The sequence below is a fragment of the Bubalus kerabau genome, chromosome 3 (assembly GCF_029407905.1).
Source record: "Bubalus kerabau isolate K-KA32 ecotype Philippines breed swamp buffalo chromosome 3, PCC_UOA_SB_1v2, whole genome shotgun sequence".
Taxonomy (NCBI): domain Eukaryota; kingdom Metazoa; phylum Chordata; class Mammalia; order Artiodactyla; family Bovidae; genus Bubalus; species Bubalus kerabau.
This window is the reverse complement of record NC_073626.1, coordinates 16,025,736-16,043,165: the sequence shown is the minus strand read 5'-3', so window position 1 is coordinate 16,043,165 and position 17,430 is coordinate 16,025,736. Positions and strand designations below refer to the sequence as shown.

Below are 17,430 nucleotides of genomic sequence, written 5' to 3'. Positions count from 1 at the left end.
AAGTAGGGGGAGGCAGCCTAAGAAGTCTTTTTTTCCTCGGAGGAGGAATCAAGCTAGCTTACAGGCTTTCTCAACTCCCACACAACTGACCAAGGTCCTTCCTAATTCACCCGGGGAGCGTTAGGGATGCACGCCAAAGGGTGCATCTCCTCTTGTTTGGATGCTGACTCCCGCTCTGATGGAGCCCCAGAGGCTCCAACCTCCTCTCCATCCATCTCCACCGGAATCTCAAGGCAACACCATCCTCCCATCCTAGCACATCCCCAGCTCTGAGGCACCCATGGCAGAGTCACAGAAGCAGCAGACTCAAAGGTGGATTTTCATCCCACACCTTCCAGGAATATGCTGGGAACTCCTCCCTACAGAAGGACACAGCGGCTCCCCCAACCCACATGTCTTCCCCTCTGAGCTCAGGGAACAGGCTGTTCTTTTCCCTTCTGGAGTGGGAAGGAGGGAAGGGAACCTGAGAAGGCAGGACAGAGCAGTTGCAGCCCACCCCTCCTCTTTGCCAGCTGAAAGGCTCTAATTGGTTAACCCAGAAAACCCTGGGGCATTGCCATCAAAGGGTGGTGGCTCCACCCAAGCAGGACCTCTGGTTATGTTTTTCCCTTCCAGTGGGCAAGCACAGAAGAGGGAAAATAAGGACAGACGTGTTCAAAACAGAAATACTGCCTAACACTAACTTGGCTGTGGGCAGGGACCAGATTACAGGCCCAACACCTCCACTTCTGTCCAAGTGTAAAGAGAAACTGCAGAGTGCAACCTTGCACCAGCTCTGAACTCTGCTGCCCAGAGACGATGCCACCCCCGAGGATCAACAGAACCCCAAATCACCCCTCTTTCCCCAGCTGCCCCCCTCTGTTTTGTTCTTAGTAATCTTTTTTTTTTTTTAATACCATGGTAGTTCTAATTACTGTGGAATGGTCTTTTAACTGCAAATACATTCTTGGTGTGAAATGATTCAATATTTAAAGACAATAACATGTTCACGAACTTTTAAAAAGCCTCTACAACCTTTCTCAAATGACTGATCTATAGCCAAAGAATGCACATCTATGTTGTCACCATTTGGTTTACTATTTGGGGGCAGGGGGCTGGGGGGGAAGCAATCTAGGTTTAGGTAGCATTCACCTAAGCCCAATGTCTTACACGTTGCCCATCACTGATTTTACAATGGTAATAGGAGCTGACATATCATATCATAGACACTAATTCAAATCATCATGCATCTCTAAATCCAGCTTCAATATAACCTAACTCGCATTAATTGCTTTCTGAATTCTCTAATTTAAAAAAGTTGAATTGCTTTGAAAGCCATAAGATACCAAAATAAAATGTTTTCAGTTTTGGCCTAGTAAATATGTAATTAGCATGACAATTGTTGGTCTAAGAGTTGTACCAATATTTCTCAACTACACCATTTCAAATAGATGTTCAACAATTTAGGTCACACTTTTTTCCCCCACACACACCCCCTCTGTTTTTCTTGAGGAAAAAAAAAAAAAGGTAATATCTAATTAAGCCAACTCCTAATTTCAAATCAGTAAAATCTAAGTTGGAAAGCAGATTCCTCTCTTTCTTCTCCATTTCCATGACAATCTAAGCCGAGGAGGATGGGCGCAGGAGAGCCTCTTACTTACGTAAGAGTTAGAGAAGTCCATCTGAACTTGCCAACCTAAGGCCAGGGCAGTGGGATTTAATAGCTGATTCAGGGCTTGTCAGTCAAATAGACCATCCCAGGAAGAAAACCAAATATTTTCTTTAGTTTTGATGGTAGAATGGAACCAAGCCATGGGAAATAAGAAATCTACCTACCTACACACACAGACCCCTCTCCTCTCCTCCTGCTCTTGGCTAGGCTCCATGTTCACTCACCTCCATCATCACCTGGCAAACAATTATTTGCAGCCAAGCAAATATTTATGAACTTAATTTGAACCCTGCTGTCTTTCTGCAAAGAAACCAAAATATAAAATTGTTGTATCTCAGTGAGTTCCTGGACCATCAGGAGACATCAACTGGAAAAAAATGGAGAAAAAGAGAACAAATCCCAAAAGAGGTTAAGCATAATGTGTTTCCATATCTTATTACAGAGTTGGTCACATGGCCTTTAAGTGACAAGCATGATAGGATTACTGTTTGGAATGGCAAACATTGCTTATCCACAGGATTAAATTCCTAAATAAAAATGAGTAATACTTGCAATTCATCTTTTCTAAGATTATTGACATCGCTAAACAGCCTTGGGCAGTCAATCAGAAACCTCCATTTAAAGTCAGTTTTCTTGCTAGTTTAAAATAGTGATTCACTCTGCCTATCTGACCACTACCATTAACAGTATCTGCAGTATCTATAAAATCAAACTCCAACAACCATACGCTCGATCAAGCAATCACACTATCACATCCTCCTGAAATGCAGTGAACTTCCTAAATATCTAGTATTCAGTGGCAGAGAACCTAATAAGAATTTATATCCTAAATCCATAAAAGTCAGGAGTTGTGTGAACAACATACCACTCAAAAAACTCTAAGAAAGGGGAGTTGAAATCCAAGTTCTAGACAGAGTTAAATATGATTATTAAAGCATTAAGGGCGACAGAGGATGAGATGGTTAGATGGCATCATCGACTCAATGGACATGAGTCTGAGCAAGCTCCCGGAGATAATGAAAGATAGGGAAGCCTGGTGTGCTGTACTCCACGGGGTCATAAAGAGTTGGACATGACTTAGCAATTCAACAACAACAATTAAAGGTGCTCCATGGCTCCGAGATACCTAAGGTTTATTCACGTCCAAATGCAGTCTTGCAAAACAAAATGTAGCTGCATGCTTGCACTTCCCAGATAGAGAGCTATCCTCCGCCCTGTTGGCCTTCCTGCAAGAACAAACTTGAAAACAGGAGGCTGTTGAAGTGCCTACTTATCTCCATCTCTGGGCCTGTCCTGTCAGGGAGAGACATGTGGTTCTTTCAAGAACGGCACAAACATGATCAAAGGAATACATGGGGAGAGGCAGAGATGAGTATGCCTCACTAGATCCCATACTTACCAAAGGCATTAGATTCTCAAGCAAAATTTAGTGTTCCTTGTTAAAAACTGTCAAGGTTCATGGAGTCTCTTGCCACATTCCAGGCCTATTGCTGGCCTTTCAGATGGAGTCTAGGACTGCTCCCCATCAGTCTGTAACTCCTCAGCTTGACCAGAATGTTTCCTGTGTTCTTCCAATTAAATTAGGAAATCTAAATATCAGTCCAGGAACTGGTAGAGTAGCACTGACGTATATACACTACCATGTGTAAAACCGAGTTACTGGGAGGCTGCTGTACAGCACGGGGAGCTCAGCGATGACCCAGAGGGGTGGGAGTGGGGCTATGGGTAGGAGAGAGGCTCTAGAGGGAGCGGATATATGCATACATATAGCTGATCGGACACGACTAAGCAACTGAGCACATACATAGCTGACATAAACACAAACATAGCCAATTCACCTTGTACAGCAGAAATTAACACAACATTGTAAAGCAATCTTACTCCAATTAAAAAATAAGTCTTTTTAAAAAACCCAAATAAAAAATAAATAAATATTGGTCTATCTCTCCCAGTGTCACAAAAAAAAAAAAAAAAAAAAAGAGCAATCTTACATGAAATAAAAATGCTTACTGTAGAGAGAACTACTACTGGGAAATGAGAATTTTTAAGTCTCTTATAGTGTGATTATGGCTACTAGCAGGAAAAGGGATTACTCGTCACTGAAATAGAAAATTAAGCAGAACTCGAGGTAGACGAAGTACAAACTGGGCTGGCAGCATTTCCCTACCTGAAGAGCTCATCCATCATTCTGGTTGTCTTGTGATAACACTTCAGCAAACTCACCAGTGAAATGAGACTGTTGCCAATTCCTAGGCATTTAAAAGAGGACAGATAGGTCACCCTAGGCAAAACACAGCACCATGTGATCAGAAAGACATTTAAGAACTGGAAGCCGGACAATAAACGGCAGCAAATACCTTGGAAGTGTGTGCCTCTGAAGCAGGCCACTTAGGATGTACCTGAAATATACTACGGACACTCAATCAGTTTCTTCTGTAGTTTGCATTTGTAAAAGGACGTGGGATGTACTGAAGACACGTGGTGACATCACACTTGGACACGATGTTCAAGGGAAACAAGACACATGCAACTGAGGGGGAAAAATGCACCCAGGCACCTCCCATTGCTTCTCCAGAAAGACAACCACTACATTCTATCAAATCAAAAGCTCTTGCCTATGGGAACTTTTATTACAGCTATCAAAAAGACGGGGCAGGGGTGGGGAACAGATTTCTGATTTCCACAGGAAAAGAATGATTTCCAAATTATGACTTTTGAGAACGCAAGAGAGAGAATGACTTATTTGCAGTAAATGTGAAACACATGGTTTTCTCAGAGGGCTTTTGTCCACACTGCACAGTTATTTCTCTTATATGAAAGAGACAAATTATTAAGATTTAAATGTAATATCCTTTAGAAAGCAACATACACTTCTGCTTAAAGCCTGAGGGCAGAGGCTTTAAAAAATGATTTCAAAGGTAAACAGGAAAACATTGTGAGACAAGCAGAGCAGTTGTGTCCACAGAGCAGGAAATGCAGGCGGACGGATGCAGCAGCAGTCAGCAGCATCTCTGCCCATGGACCCATACCCAGAATGGGAAGAGAAATTTCAGCCAACTGAAAAGACCAGTGGCCTGATTGGGAAATAAGGGGACCCAAGCTACCCATTGTAGGTGGGAGGGCTTTCTGGCTTTTTTGTCATTTTGTCAGAGGGTTTTCTCTTTATCTCAGTGGCTCTTAACCCCAGCTGTATGGCAGAATCATCTGGAAGGTTAAAGAAAATTCCCATCTTATCAGCATCTAGTGTTGAGAGCCACTGTTCTGTCTCAGCACTAAACTCCATCATTTAGACTTCTGATGAGCACTGCCAAGCAAGCTGCCTTTATGATCAAGTTGTCTGAGAAGTCCAAGAGGCTCTCAAGGGAACACTGACACATTTTCCATGCTGAGCTGAGCAGAGCAATCGCTATGCTGTGCAGAGCGCCCCTGTGTACAGGGGGCTTCACACACCATACTGGATGGGAGGGCAACTCACTCCCTGGGAGCCCCCAGGTGTCCACCCCACCCCTACCGCCTTTCTAATGGATGTCGCAGCCTCCTCTTGAGGGAAGGCTTGGGATAGAATTTCTCAGGAGGTCCTATGCAATTTCCTAGCAATCTGTAACACAGGAAAGAGCTCTCTGCAGTCTGTCACTGCGATATAAATGCTTCTCACTGATACCTCAACTGTCAGTCTCACCCTAAGTAAACAAACATCGCTCTAAGCAGAGCTTAAGCACATTCTCTGAACAATTCGAAGGATGTGACTGCAAAGCCTGTTGATTGCACTTAATTATCTTTTATTATTACAAGAGCTGTATACAATGAGTACCCCCCACCCACACACACCAGCTACCTGCTTCTCCAATGGACCATCTCTCAGGTCATGAATGTCCATCAATATATAGTGATAAGATTATCAGAAGCTTAGTAAGAGCTAAGCTACAAATAATACTTTCTCAGTTGTCCCATGCTATAGAGACAAATTCTTCATTTCTGAAAAATCTACTCATTCACAGACCAAAGTTATGAACTTGGTGGTGTGGAATGGCAACTTTAGATGTGAAAACACAACAACTTGAGTGATAAATTTTTAAACTTTACAGGAAAAATGCATTCTAAATTTCCAAGTTTAAAAATCGAGCCATGGTGTAGCTATGTTAGCTCCACCAATAGTACATTTTGCACATAACACAATCTTAATATTTCCTTAAAACTGGCAGCAGAAAGTCCGTAAACTGAAGATTCACATATAATAGGTGCTGTTTATCAGAGGAATAATAGCTATCAGACATGATGCCAAGTGCTCTGTAGGCTTTATTCCAATTATTCTAAAATTGTTCCAACTGATGGAGGAACTACCATCTTATAGCTGATTACCTGAAACTTTAATAAGTAGAAGTGTAGCCATGGTCAGCAAAGATAGAGGATGACTGACCTGGGATTTGGACAGAAGTCTAGCTGACTCCAAAGCCCATTACCATGTCTATAAACTACTATGGTATGTGTCTTTTACAAATGAGTAGCGTACTTCAATGGGCTTCCCGGTGGCTCGGTAGTCAAGAATCCACCTGTCAATGAAGGTGATTCAAGAGACACAGCTTCTATCCCTGAGTTGGGCCGAGTCTCTGGAGGAGGAAATGGCAACCCACTCCAGTATTCTTGTCTGAAAAATCCCATGGACAGAGGAGTCCGGCGGGCTACAGTTCATGGGTCACAAAGAGTTGCACATGACTGAGCGATGGAGCACGCAGTGTACTTAACTGCCACCACCTTTTTTTTAAAAAGGGTTAGGAGTCAAATAGTTCAGTTGGTAAAGAAACCGCTTGCAATGCAGGAGAACCCAGTTCGATTCCCGGGTCAGGAAGATCCCCTGGAGAAGGAACAGGCTACCCACTCCAGTATTCTTGGGCTTTCCTTCTGGCTCAGCTGGTTGAGAAGCCACCTGCAGTGTGGGAGACCTGGGTTTGATCCCTGAGTTGGGAAGATTCCCTGGAGAAGGGAAAGGCTACCCACTCCAGTATTCTGGCCTGGAGAATTCCTTGGACTGTATAGTCCATGGGGTCGCAAAGTCGGACATGACTGAGCAACTTTCACTTTAGGAGTCAAATAAGAATTCATATTCCCTAAGGTAAGCTTCACAATGGAGAAGTGATGTGTGCAGTTCGGAATCCTCAGTTGTAAACTGACCAGAGACATTACTGAACCTCTTCTGTAAGGGAAAACCTCTTCTGTTAAAACAAGCACAGCAACTCTCTCTGAAGGTGGAGAGCTGTTGGGAAGAAAAAACTAAGCAGCATTCACTTCCTTCCCTCTGCCACCCCGTTTCCGAGTGTCAACCAGAGCAGCTTTCCATCATGTCACTGTGACAGAGGGCCTTACAGGGAAAAATCTATGAAAATGCTTTGAAAAGTGTAAAGTGATGTTTTAGAAAAACTGTTTCTGATCATGAGCACTTAAGGTTTACTGAGTCTTGCCAAGAAAGAAATAATAAATTATCACTTAATTCACATTGACGACTTGCTACTGAAGAGCATCTGAACTTTCGTTCTTTTGGAAAGCAAATTATCCTGACTCATGTGTTTTTCAACTCTGAATTGTCTTTTGGGCTTGACTTTGTTTTGCTTTTGATTCTTCTGCTTCAACAAGTCACTATTAAGTACCCATTAAGTGTTCAGGCCTGTAGGGAAGAAAACAGGTTGCAAGCAGGTTTCTTACCCTTGAGGAAGGTATAATATATGGTGGGGCTGTCTTAAAGTAAGCACACATGAAAAACGTGCATTCATCAGCAGCTGCCAGAGTTAGGACTGGGGAAAGGATGTGACTATTAAAAAGGAGCAGAAGGGAGTTCCTTCATGAAGAGGGAACAATTAGTTCTGTACCCTGACTGTGCTCATGGTTACTTGAATATATAAGGATGATAAAATCTCACCGAAATATATATCCCTACACAAAAAGAAATGAATCTAAAAATATGCATGCAGGGATTTCCCTGCTGGTCCAGCAATTAAATTCTGCACTTCCACTATAGGGGGGCACAGGTTCCATCCCTGGTCAGGGAACTAAGATCCCACACGCTGTGCAGGCAAGAATAAAAATATGCATATAAAATCAAATAAGGTCACTATCTGAGTTAACAGCATTGTACCAACGTCAGTTTCCAGGTTTTGACGATGAACCACCGTTATATAAGAACATCATAGGGGAAGCTGGGTAAAGAGCACGTGGGAACTCTATACTGTTAGTGCCATTTCTTGAGTCAAGCTGTATCAAAATATAGCAGCACTTTTTAAAAAGGGCGAGGAAACTCCCTATAAATTGATATGAAAGACCATTAAGATGTATGGCTAAGTGAAAACAAAGAGGACAGTACTACACAACATGTGTAATACACTACCTTTTGTGTAAAAGCTGCAAGTCCTGAAACGGTATTCACATTTCCCTGCAACTTGAAGGGACAATGGAAGGATACATAAGAAATGAAGAACAGTGGCTTCCTGTGGGGGTTGAAAAGGAGGAACTTGACAAGGCACAAAGATGGGAGCTTTTTCTCCTTTCTGGGGTTATGAACCATGCAAATTTATTGTCCAAAACAATAAATCAAAAGACAAATGAAAAAATAATTGATACTATCGGTGCAAAACCCTATGTCATTAAATTGTTCTGTACTGAACAATTTACATGCATTATTTTTAATCCTCAAAGCAGAAACCAAAGTATCTGAGTTTGTCTTTTTAAAGTTGGTAAAACCAGGACTAGTTTTTAAAACTTGTGCCTAAGCCTGTGGTCTTTACACTGTAACTGATTCTCTATTTAAGGCCTGCTGAACATGTCACGCTGCTGCTTCTCTCAGTGTCCCTGTACCTGACTTACACTGTAACTGATTCTCTATTTAAGGCCTGCTGAACATGTCACGCTGCTGCTTCTCTCAGTGTCCCTGTACCTGACTTTTCCTCGGCCTGAGACCATTCACCCCCTTCACTCTATTTTGTCTGCCTGGAAAACTCCTATTTGACCCTCAAAGCCAAATACCTGTCTAGCGGTATCGCCCTAACCTTTTTACTCAAAAGAATAAAGAAGTCTTCTGGTCTGCAGCTCACAGTTAAGCAGACCTTAAAAGTAATAATTATTCCTAAACTGTTTTTAAAGCCTTGGCATCTAGCAAAAGGCCTGGTAACTGTTGCCCAATGAATGTTCCTTCAGCTTTAATGAACTTTTTAAAACTCACCATGAGCATTAAGAATTAAAACCTCTCATTTAAAAGGCTCATTCACTTGTTAACTGATGTAAATAATGGCACATAGATATATTTAAATGAAAGTGGCTACAAATACTTTTAAACCCCCAATACCTCCTGTTAAGAGAAATCTCTTTTAATTTTTATTTTTTTTAGAAATCTCTTTTTATATAGAGATTTATAAGTGGTCTACTTATACCTAAGTAGGTGTTCCTTACAAACTCTGTAATACCAAATTTCTGAGTAAGGCTGATTCTTAATACATTATTTCTGGTAATCTCTTTGCAAAATATGAATTCCTAGTGAAGTAATAAGACCTTTTACAATTATATTAAATTCTTTCTCAATATTCCTAAGCATGATCTTTTTGAATATCAGTTTTTACAAAATATGTTCACCTTTAAAGGTGAAACAAAGGTCACCATATTCAATAGAAACCTTGGTTCTTTGATGTTGAACGTCTAAACTTCTCCATGATCATTTAATATGGCATGGGTTTCTAGACAGACACACACAACTTGTAGCTTTATAAACTGTTATTCTTCTCAAAAAGAATTTGTCCTCCAGAGAATGTGGCCCACAGGCCTCATAAGTATGCACTCATGTGTACTCAGGTCAGTACAGCACGGAAGTTAAAGAACAAGGTCTGAAGTCAGACGCCTGAGTTCCAGTTCTACTCTGCCAATTTCTATGTTCTCAATCAAGATAACTTGTGCCTCACTTTCCTCATTTGTAAAATGAAGTTATGCTGGTGTCAAATGCAGTAAGATATTTCCAAGATCAAATAATTACAATATATATATAGTTTAAAATAATGCCCAATATATGCCAAGTACTGAATAAATGTTGCTGTTTGGTCACTAAGTAGTGTCCGACTTTTGCCACACCATGGACTGAAGCCCACCAGGCTCCTCTGTCCATGGGGTTTCCCAGGCAAGAATACTGGAGTGGGTTGCCATCTCCTCCTCTAGAGGATCTTCCCAACCTGGGGATCGAACCCACATCTGCTCTGTAGACAAATTCTTTACCACTGAGCCAGCAGGGAAGCCTGAATACATGTTAGCTAGTAATAATATAGCTGACATATGGTTCATGCTCAGTAAATAGTAATAACTACAAGAAGGAGCTTGTCTCTGTCTAGCTACACTTACGGTATCTGAAAGAATTACCATCTCAAGTATGTTCCAGAAAATAAAGACACTGAAAACACCAAGATTGTGAGGGTGGGAAATGTACCTTCAGGAGGCCTGTGCCAGCAGTATGAGCTATTACTCTACATTTCAAGACAGAAGCCTGACTCTCCTCTAGTGAAGGAGACACACATCCCAAACCCTGGACTGTATTCAGCTTGGATGCTTTGGGTTAATCAAAAGATAATTTTTCTTGGACAATTTTGGTTAATAAAATATTTTTCAAGTTATTATTATAGTTTGATTTTTTTCTAGAGGTCATGCAGCAACACTTCTTTTCATGAAGATGCTAAAACGCACGATCTTTAAAATAAATCTGTTTTTGTTTTTTTTTTCAAGTCTCTTGCAATGGGTCTTTATCATGAAAATAGGCCACATTTCCAGTGGTCATGTATGGATGTGAGAGTTGGACTGTGAAGAAAGCTGAGCGCCAAAGAATTGATGCTTTTGAACTGTGGTGAGAAGACTCTTGAGAGTCCCTTGGACTGCAAGGAGATCCAACCAGTCCATCCTAAAGGAGATCAGTCCTGGGCGTTCACTGGAAGGACTGATGCTGAGGCTGAAACTCCAATACTTTGGCCACCTCATGCAAAGAGCTGACTCACTGGAAAAGACCCTGATGCTGGGAGGAATTGGGGGCAGGAAGAGAAGGGGACGGCAGAGGATGAGATGGCTGGATGGCATCACCAACTCGATGCACATGAGTTTGGGTGAACTGCGGGAGTTGGTGACAGACAGGGAGGCCTGGCATGCTGCGATTCATGGGGTCACAAAGAGGCGGACACGACTGGGCGACTGAACTGACTGACTGACTGACCTAGTCAGATGTGTTCTAAAAGAGTTTTCATTGCCCTGTGTTTACCAGTCCGTTATACTTCATACTTCATAACTCATACCAGATGTACTAATTCCAGTTATGCTACATAAAAGGCTTTATTATAAACAATATTTTAAGTCACTAGGTTAATATCAAAGTCAGATCAGTATTACTAAATTGGAAAGACATTTCTCATGGAGAGAAAATGTACCTCAAAAATGTTGAGGAATTCAAACAGACATTTATACACCTGTGTCCTTAGCATTATTCTCAACAGCCAAAAGGTTTCAGAAACCCTCTTACCCCACTAATAAATGGGAAAACAAAGTGTGGTATACACATACAATGGAATATTATCCATTCTTATAAACGAAGGACATTCTGATACATGTTACAGCATAGGTGAGCCGTAAGAACACTCTGCTAAGTGAAGCCAGTCACAGAAAGGAAAATACTGTATGATTCCATTCAGAGGTCTTTAGAATAGTCAAATAGACTATTAGTCAAATAGTCAAATAGTCTACAACAAAGTAGACTGGTGATGGCCAGGGCCCCGGGGGTAGGTCAGCATGGGGAGTAAAGTGTCTAAAGGGTAAGGAGTTTCAATTTAAGATGAAAAAGTTCTGCAGATGGGTGCTGGTGATGGTTGCACAACAATATGAGCACTTAATACCAGTGAACTGTACACACAGCTTCGTTAAATGATAAATTTTATGCAGATTTTTACCACCAAAACATTATTATTGAGCAACTACAACACATACAAAGGAAAAGGAGAAGCAGGTAGGTACCAGTGAACCTGGACTAAAAAAAACAGTTCATCTAGGTAGTTCTGAGCAAGACAGACTGTAAGGAGATAATAACACTGCCTCGTCTTTCTAAAAAAGCTCCCTTTTCCTTTGTTTTCGCTTCATTATGAAAGAGTAAAAATTAACCTCCCCAAAAATTAAAGGGAAAACTAATCAAACTCGTATTCCAAGTCTCAGGCATATAACCTGGAAGTTCTGTTGGGAACTTTGGTATTTTCAGCAAAGTAGCAAGAGCAAAAATTACAGGATCCAAACCTACCATCTCACAATGGAACTTGAGCCATCCATAATCTTTAACGTCAAAGCAGGGCCTGATATATTTCACTTAGGTTAATCCCATTAAGATCTAACTTTGTTATCCTTTTTATGTGAAAATACATTTAATTAGATCAGAGGGACGAAGAGGCAGTCTGGTTCTGCCACTTCAGTATCCATTTCTCAGGATGTATGGATGTGATATGAATATGGAGAGAACTATTTGTTTCTGATACTTCATTTTGTTTTCATTTTTTTCTTTCTCTTTGCCCTCCCTTGCAGCTTTCCTTATTGAACTGTTCTATTACCTGCTACTATAGCACTTTTAAGGGGAGAAAGTTCTTCAAAAGTAAGGAAGAACAAATATTTTTCATTTCTCCCACATCCCTCATGACACCTTCAGTTAACAGAAGTTTCAAAAAAGAGTGCTTCGGTAATGAGTCCTGAGAAGTGAGCCTGCTCCAGGTCTGACCATCTATTTCTTCCGAAACACTAAATTAAAGCTAATGGGGCAAATTATCTTTCTCCCTAGAAAACAGAAACATACATCGTTAACTTGACCTAGGGACTAAGGATAAATAGAAAATGCTTAAGTGATTTCATAGGCAGAAAGAAGGACAAGACATCTGACAGTCCTGTACTGGCTGTGATAACACAGAAGTCTTACTCAGGAGGATACATTTTTGCAATAAACAGAAAACAGAAGTTAGTGTGATAACTGTTGAATCTGGGGAGTACTAGAAACCAGGATGATGAAAATCAACTCATGGGAAGTCTCTAGCAGGTCTCTATAACTCATGTGTCTACACGAAACATAATCTCTACTTGGAAGAGCCAACCCCTGGGCACTTGTGTGCTCATCTGATTTAGTATGATCTAGAAAGATAAACACAAAAAGTTTCAATAAATTTGAATTATTTTTCTGATTCTTCAAAGGTAAGGTATTTATTTCATTCTGGTAAAAGTTCTGCTGGAATTAAAAACAGGTGGCATATGCATATCCGGTAACATAACTTCGAGTTTGCATATCAACAGAAAACAGAAATTTTCTAATCACATAAATCATACATTGTAACCACATGAAAACTACCTCTTTCAACTGCTTAGTGAGAAACATTATTTAAAAGGTCTAAGAATCATCTTCATGGCCAATACCTCCATATCCTGCAGGGTAGTGATGGGTACACAAAATGGCTGGGGAAATACACAAATGTTTATTTTCCTAAAAGGCATGTTAAATAGTCCACCGACCAATCAAGTTTTAAACCTCTGCTGTCAATTAAGCATAAATAAATTCCTGAATTGATTACATTTTTCTCCCATCTTCAACAATGGAACTGGGTCTTTATTTCTGCCACATCTGCCATCAGCAAGGAGAAGGAAAGGGCATGAAATCAAATAAGCACTGGTATCAAGAAAAGCTTATCTCCTTCCCGTATTTTTTAATTGGAAAAATAAAATTTGTTTTCCAGTAAGATAGTTCATTTAAAAAAAAAAAAAAAGATCTGTTTCTACTCAAGGCTAGAGTTCTATTTATTTTTAAAATGAGGCACAGGAAACCTCCCAAGTGCAACTCAGATTTACATCTGGCTAATCCTCCAAATGTGACCCACCAAGTTCATGCTGTTTATTGCTAATGAGTTCTGTGATTTTTGGATAACACGTGTGAGAGATAGCAAATTAACTACTGCTAGTCAGCAGCAAGCAAGCAAAAGATGTCTTGGGAAGCTAGTGTGAGCAAATCCTGCAAGTCAATTTCTAATCGCACTTGCCAGAAATTTGGTGGGGGGGGTGAGGGGAGGGGATAAGGCCTGCCAAGAAAAATCGGTGGTGGAACTTGTTTCCCTTTCCTTTTTCCATGGACTATTTCAACACTCAAATACAAATACAGCTCAATCTTTCCTTTAGGTTAACTCTGGGACTGCAAGGAAGGCTCTGGCTGCGCTGATACCTTAGAAAATCTGAAATACTTCACGCTGCAAAATCAGTCCCTCTGAGTTCCTTCCCTGGAACCATAAAAAGAATCACAGATGTGAGAGGGGTTATTATTTATATGCTATAGGAACACCCTCCTCCAGCACACGTACAAATGAGTCGACAAAGTTCAGTCAAATCCCCTCACCTAGAACAAACTGGCCAAAAATGTGCAAAAGTGCAGCACCAGCTGAAAAGACAAAAGTTAGACTGGCAGAAAAACACTTAACCAAACCAGGCCACTAACAGTTTAAGACTCAGTTTGAAAACCATTTCCTCTGTTGAAGGGTAAGACCCCTTGGAAGTACACTTGCAGGATCTCTTACCTTCTTTCTCATCTGAATCGCAAACCAAACCTAGTGGTTCTTCATCAGGACTGCAATTAGCATCACCTGGAAAGCCTTCAAACCAACACGGCGCTGGGAACCTCCCCATTCGCGTCGCTCCGCTCTCTACCCCCAGCTCAGTTGAAAACGGAAACTCTTGAGTTCAGGGCAGGTGACCGGTGTTTCTTAAAAGCCTGCTAGGTGAGTCCGCTACACAACCAGAAGATGAAAACCACAGCTTTAGAAGTATGTGTTTTGTTTTGTTTTTTCAAAAGAAGCTAGTTTCTCTACCAAATCCACTCAAAGACATTAGAGCTCTAATTTCAGCCAGGCTGTCCTGCTGCAAAAAGCTCTAGTCATTACTTCCACCGCCTGCTACCATGAGCGCTTCCAAATGCGGAAGCAGGCTAAATCTGAAGCTCTCCACAGCTAGAGGCTGGAGCGCGCTTGCAACCGGGCCTAGGAGGCCATGAAACCCCAGATTGAAAAGGAGATACCAACTGTTGGTGTGAAACACTCAAGGATGTATACACAGGGCAGTGTCAATATGTTGTAATAACTAAATGGAAAGTTAACTTTTAAAGAGTGTATTAATATTTAATAAAATGAAAACGAAAAGCAAAACTCCAATTTCTCTTTACCTGCACACCACTTTTGACGCCAAATATGCAGGCTTTCCCACACCAAGCAATTTTCCAATTCTCGACAGGCACCGAGTGGATGTCTTGTACTTTAATTCAATTCTGACCCTAACTGCCCCAAATTAACACAAGCCTCACTGGTTTAGGCCTCCGGCCTACAAGACTGCTCGCTCCCCATTGCAGACACCAATTTCAAGTTCAGGTTGCAGCCTGAGCTTCTGACCCACCAATGTAAGTCGGGGGGGGGGGGGTCCCACGACACCTCCTTCAGGCTTCACAATTTACTAGAACGGCTCACACAACTCAAGAAAACAGTTTACTCACCGGACTGGTGGTTTATCATCAAGGACACAACCCAGGCACAGGCAGCCAAATGGAACAGAGAGAGGGACAGGGCAGAGTGTGTGAAGCTTCCACCTCTGTGTCCAGGACGCCAACCTCCCTCCACCACATACTCAAGGGAGCCGCTCACCAAACACCACCCACAGGCTTCTTCAAGGGCGGTCTTCTTACGTAAACACGTAAAGCAGGGTTGATTGCATCATTGGCCACAAGCGCTGCGCTCAACCTTCAGGCTCACTGCCCTTCCTGGCGGCCAGGGGGCGGGGCTAAAAGTACCAATTCCCAAAGAGAAGGTTGGTTCCCGTGGCAACCTACCTCCATATTTCAGGGCTTTCCAAAATTATCACCTCATTAACATAAACTCAGCAGTGGTTTAAGGGGCTTTTTTCCAAAAACAAAAGATGGTCTTTTCACCTTCTCCACTCCAGAGCTCTATCTGGTCATTTGGACAATGACCGATGTTGCTCATCTCTTAGGAAATTACATGGGGTTTAGGATATCCGGCCAAGAGCTAGGAACCAAGGCCAAAAATATATTTGTTATTATATCACAGTATTCGGGGTATAAGTGCACCATCTTAGGTATTCTGCGGGTCTCGGGATATGTCTTCAAAGACCAAATAATTGTGTGTACCAAATAGTTATGTGTAAAATAGATAGCTGGTGAGAAGTTGCCATATAATGTGCCCAGCTTGGTGCTCTGTGATGACTTAGAGGGATGGAGTAGGGGTAGGGGAAGGAGGCTCAAGAGGGAGATGTATATGTATAATTATGGCTGATTTGCGCTGTTGTATAGCAGAAACCAACACAATATTGTAAAGCAATTTTCCTCCTAAGAAGTAAATTTTAAGAAAATAAGAAGTAAATTAAGAAGTAAATTTTAAGAAAATAAGAAGTAAATTAAGAAGTAAATTTTAAGAAAATAAGTAAATTAAGAAGTAAATTTTAAGAAACTAAGAAGTAAGTTTTAAAGTTAAGAAGTAAATTAAAAAAAAAAATAGAATGTGTAGAGAACACACAATTTTTATTTTCTTTGGGTCAGTGGGTAACATAACTCTACCAGATATTTGAATCACCTGGATGGCTCCTTAACCACCCCCACTGCCAAAGTTTCTGATCCACTCCTTCCTGGGTAAAGCTCAACTATTTGCATTTCTAACAAATTTCCTGGTAATGCTAATGATGCCGGTCTCACTACACTTCTGGTACCTCCAAATATTTGAAATAACAAATTTTTTTTTTGCTTTTATTTTTTAATCTCCCCCAGTTTTACTGAGATATAATTAACATACAGTCTTGTGTAAGTTTAACATGTACAGTATAATGATTTGACTTACATACACTGTGAAATGATTACAGTAAGTTTACTTAACATCCAGTTAACACCCATCATCTCATATAGGAACCAAAAAATGAAATAGAAAAAAAAAACCATTGTTCATTGTGATAACTCTTGGGATCTACTTTGACAACAGGAGTGCTAGCCGTAGCACTCCTGTTCTATTTTATATCCCTAAGAGATTTGTTTTTACAGTATCTGGCTATATAATAAGAATACTGAACATTGACTAGATACTTGATATAAAGGAATTATTGCTAACTATTGTTTTAGGTGTGAAAATAGTGTTATGTTTATGTTTTTAAAAAAACAAAAGTTCTTATCTTTTAGAGATACATATTGAAAAAAAACTTTTAAACATTACAGATAGAGTTGACATCCACCATACACCCAGCCACCTTCCTCATGGGCAACCTTTGTCCTGAAGGGTTACAACATGCATGTATGAATGCATAAAAATAAAATAAAAAATGTGATAGAATAATAGCATAAACAAGAAACTTAAACAAAGGAAAGCAAAATGGAAAAGAGATAAGGGAATGGTGACCATTACAATCTTTGGGGCAGCCCAGAAATGAGCAAGAGGCAACGAGTAACCACCAAGGGAGTCAGGGATTTATCTGGAAACTGTCCCCCATCAGGACGTCTCTTACCTGACCACGCTGGGTGTCGAGGCTTCTGTAGTCACCTGGGAGCACTGGGAGAGAAAAGGAAACTGAGTCAGAAGTTGTAAGAGTAAATGGAAGGAACACAGCGAGCAAGGTTTCAGAGCAGTTATGTCTACCTTGAAGGTTCCTAGAGGAAATTTTGGAGAGCTGATTGTTTCTTAAACAATACCCCTAGACAGGCCTTGGGCTTGACTGCTCTGGAG

At 40.9% G+C, this 17,430-nt stretch overlaps 1 protein-coding gene across 21 annotated transcripts in view; it reads right to left on the bottom strand.

Moving 5' to 3' along the window:
• LOC129645509 (uncharacterized) overlaps positions 1-15,345 on the bottom strand; it is a 138,774-nt gene extending 123,429 nt beyond the window's left edge. For 20 of the 21 annotated variants that reach the window (XR_008711395.1, XR_008711399.1, XR_008711408.1 and 17 more), the window contains exons 1-2: positions 15,204-15,345; positions 3,819-3,900 (exon numbers count right to left, since the gene is read on the bottom strand). Coding sequence is in view for 1 of the 21 variants with exons in the window: in XM_055570772.1 (XP_055426747.1) it covers positions 3,819-3,900; positions 14,239-14,347 (191 nt within the window). In the remaining 20 variants the exon portion in view is untranslated. Of the gene's footprint in view, positions 1-3,818; positions 3,901-14,238; positions 14,449-15,203 lie in introns of all 21 variants that reach the window. The other variant, XM_055570772.1, reaches the window with a different exon arrangement.
• Positions 15,346-17,430: the final 2,085 nt, after the last annotated feature.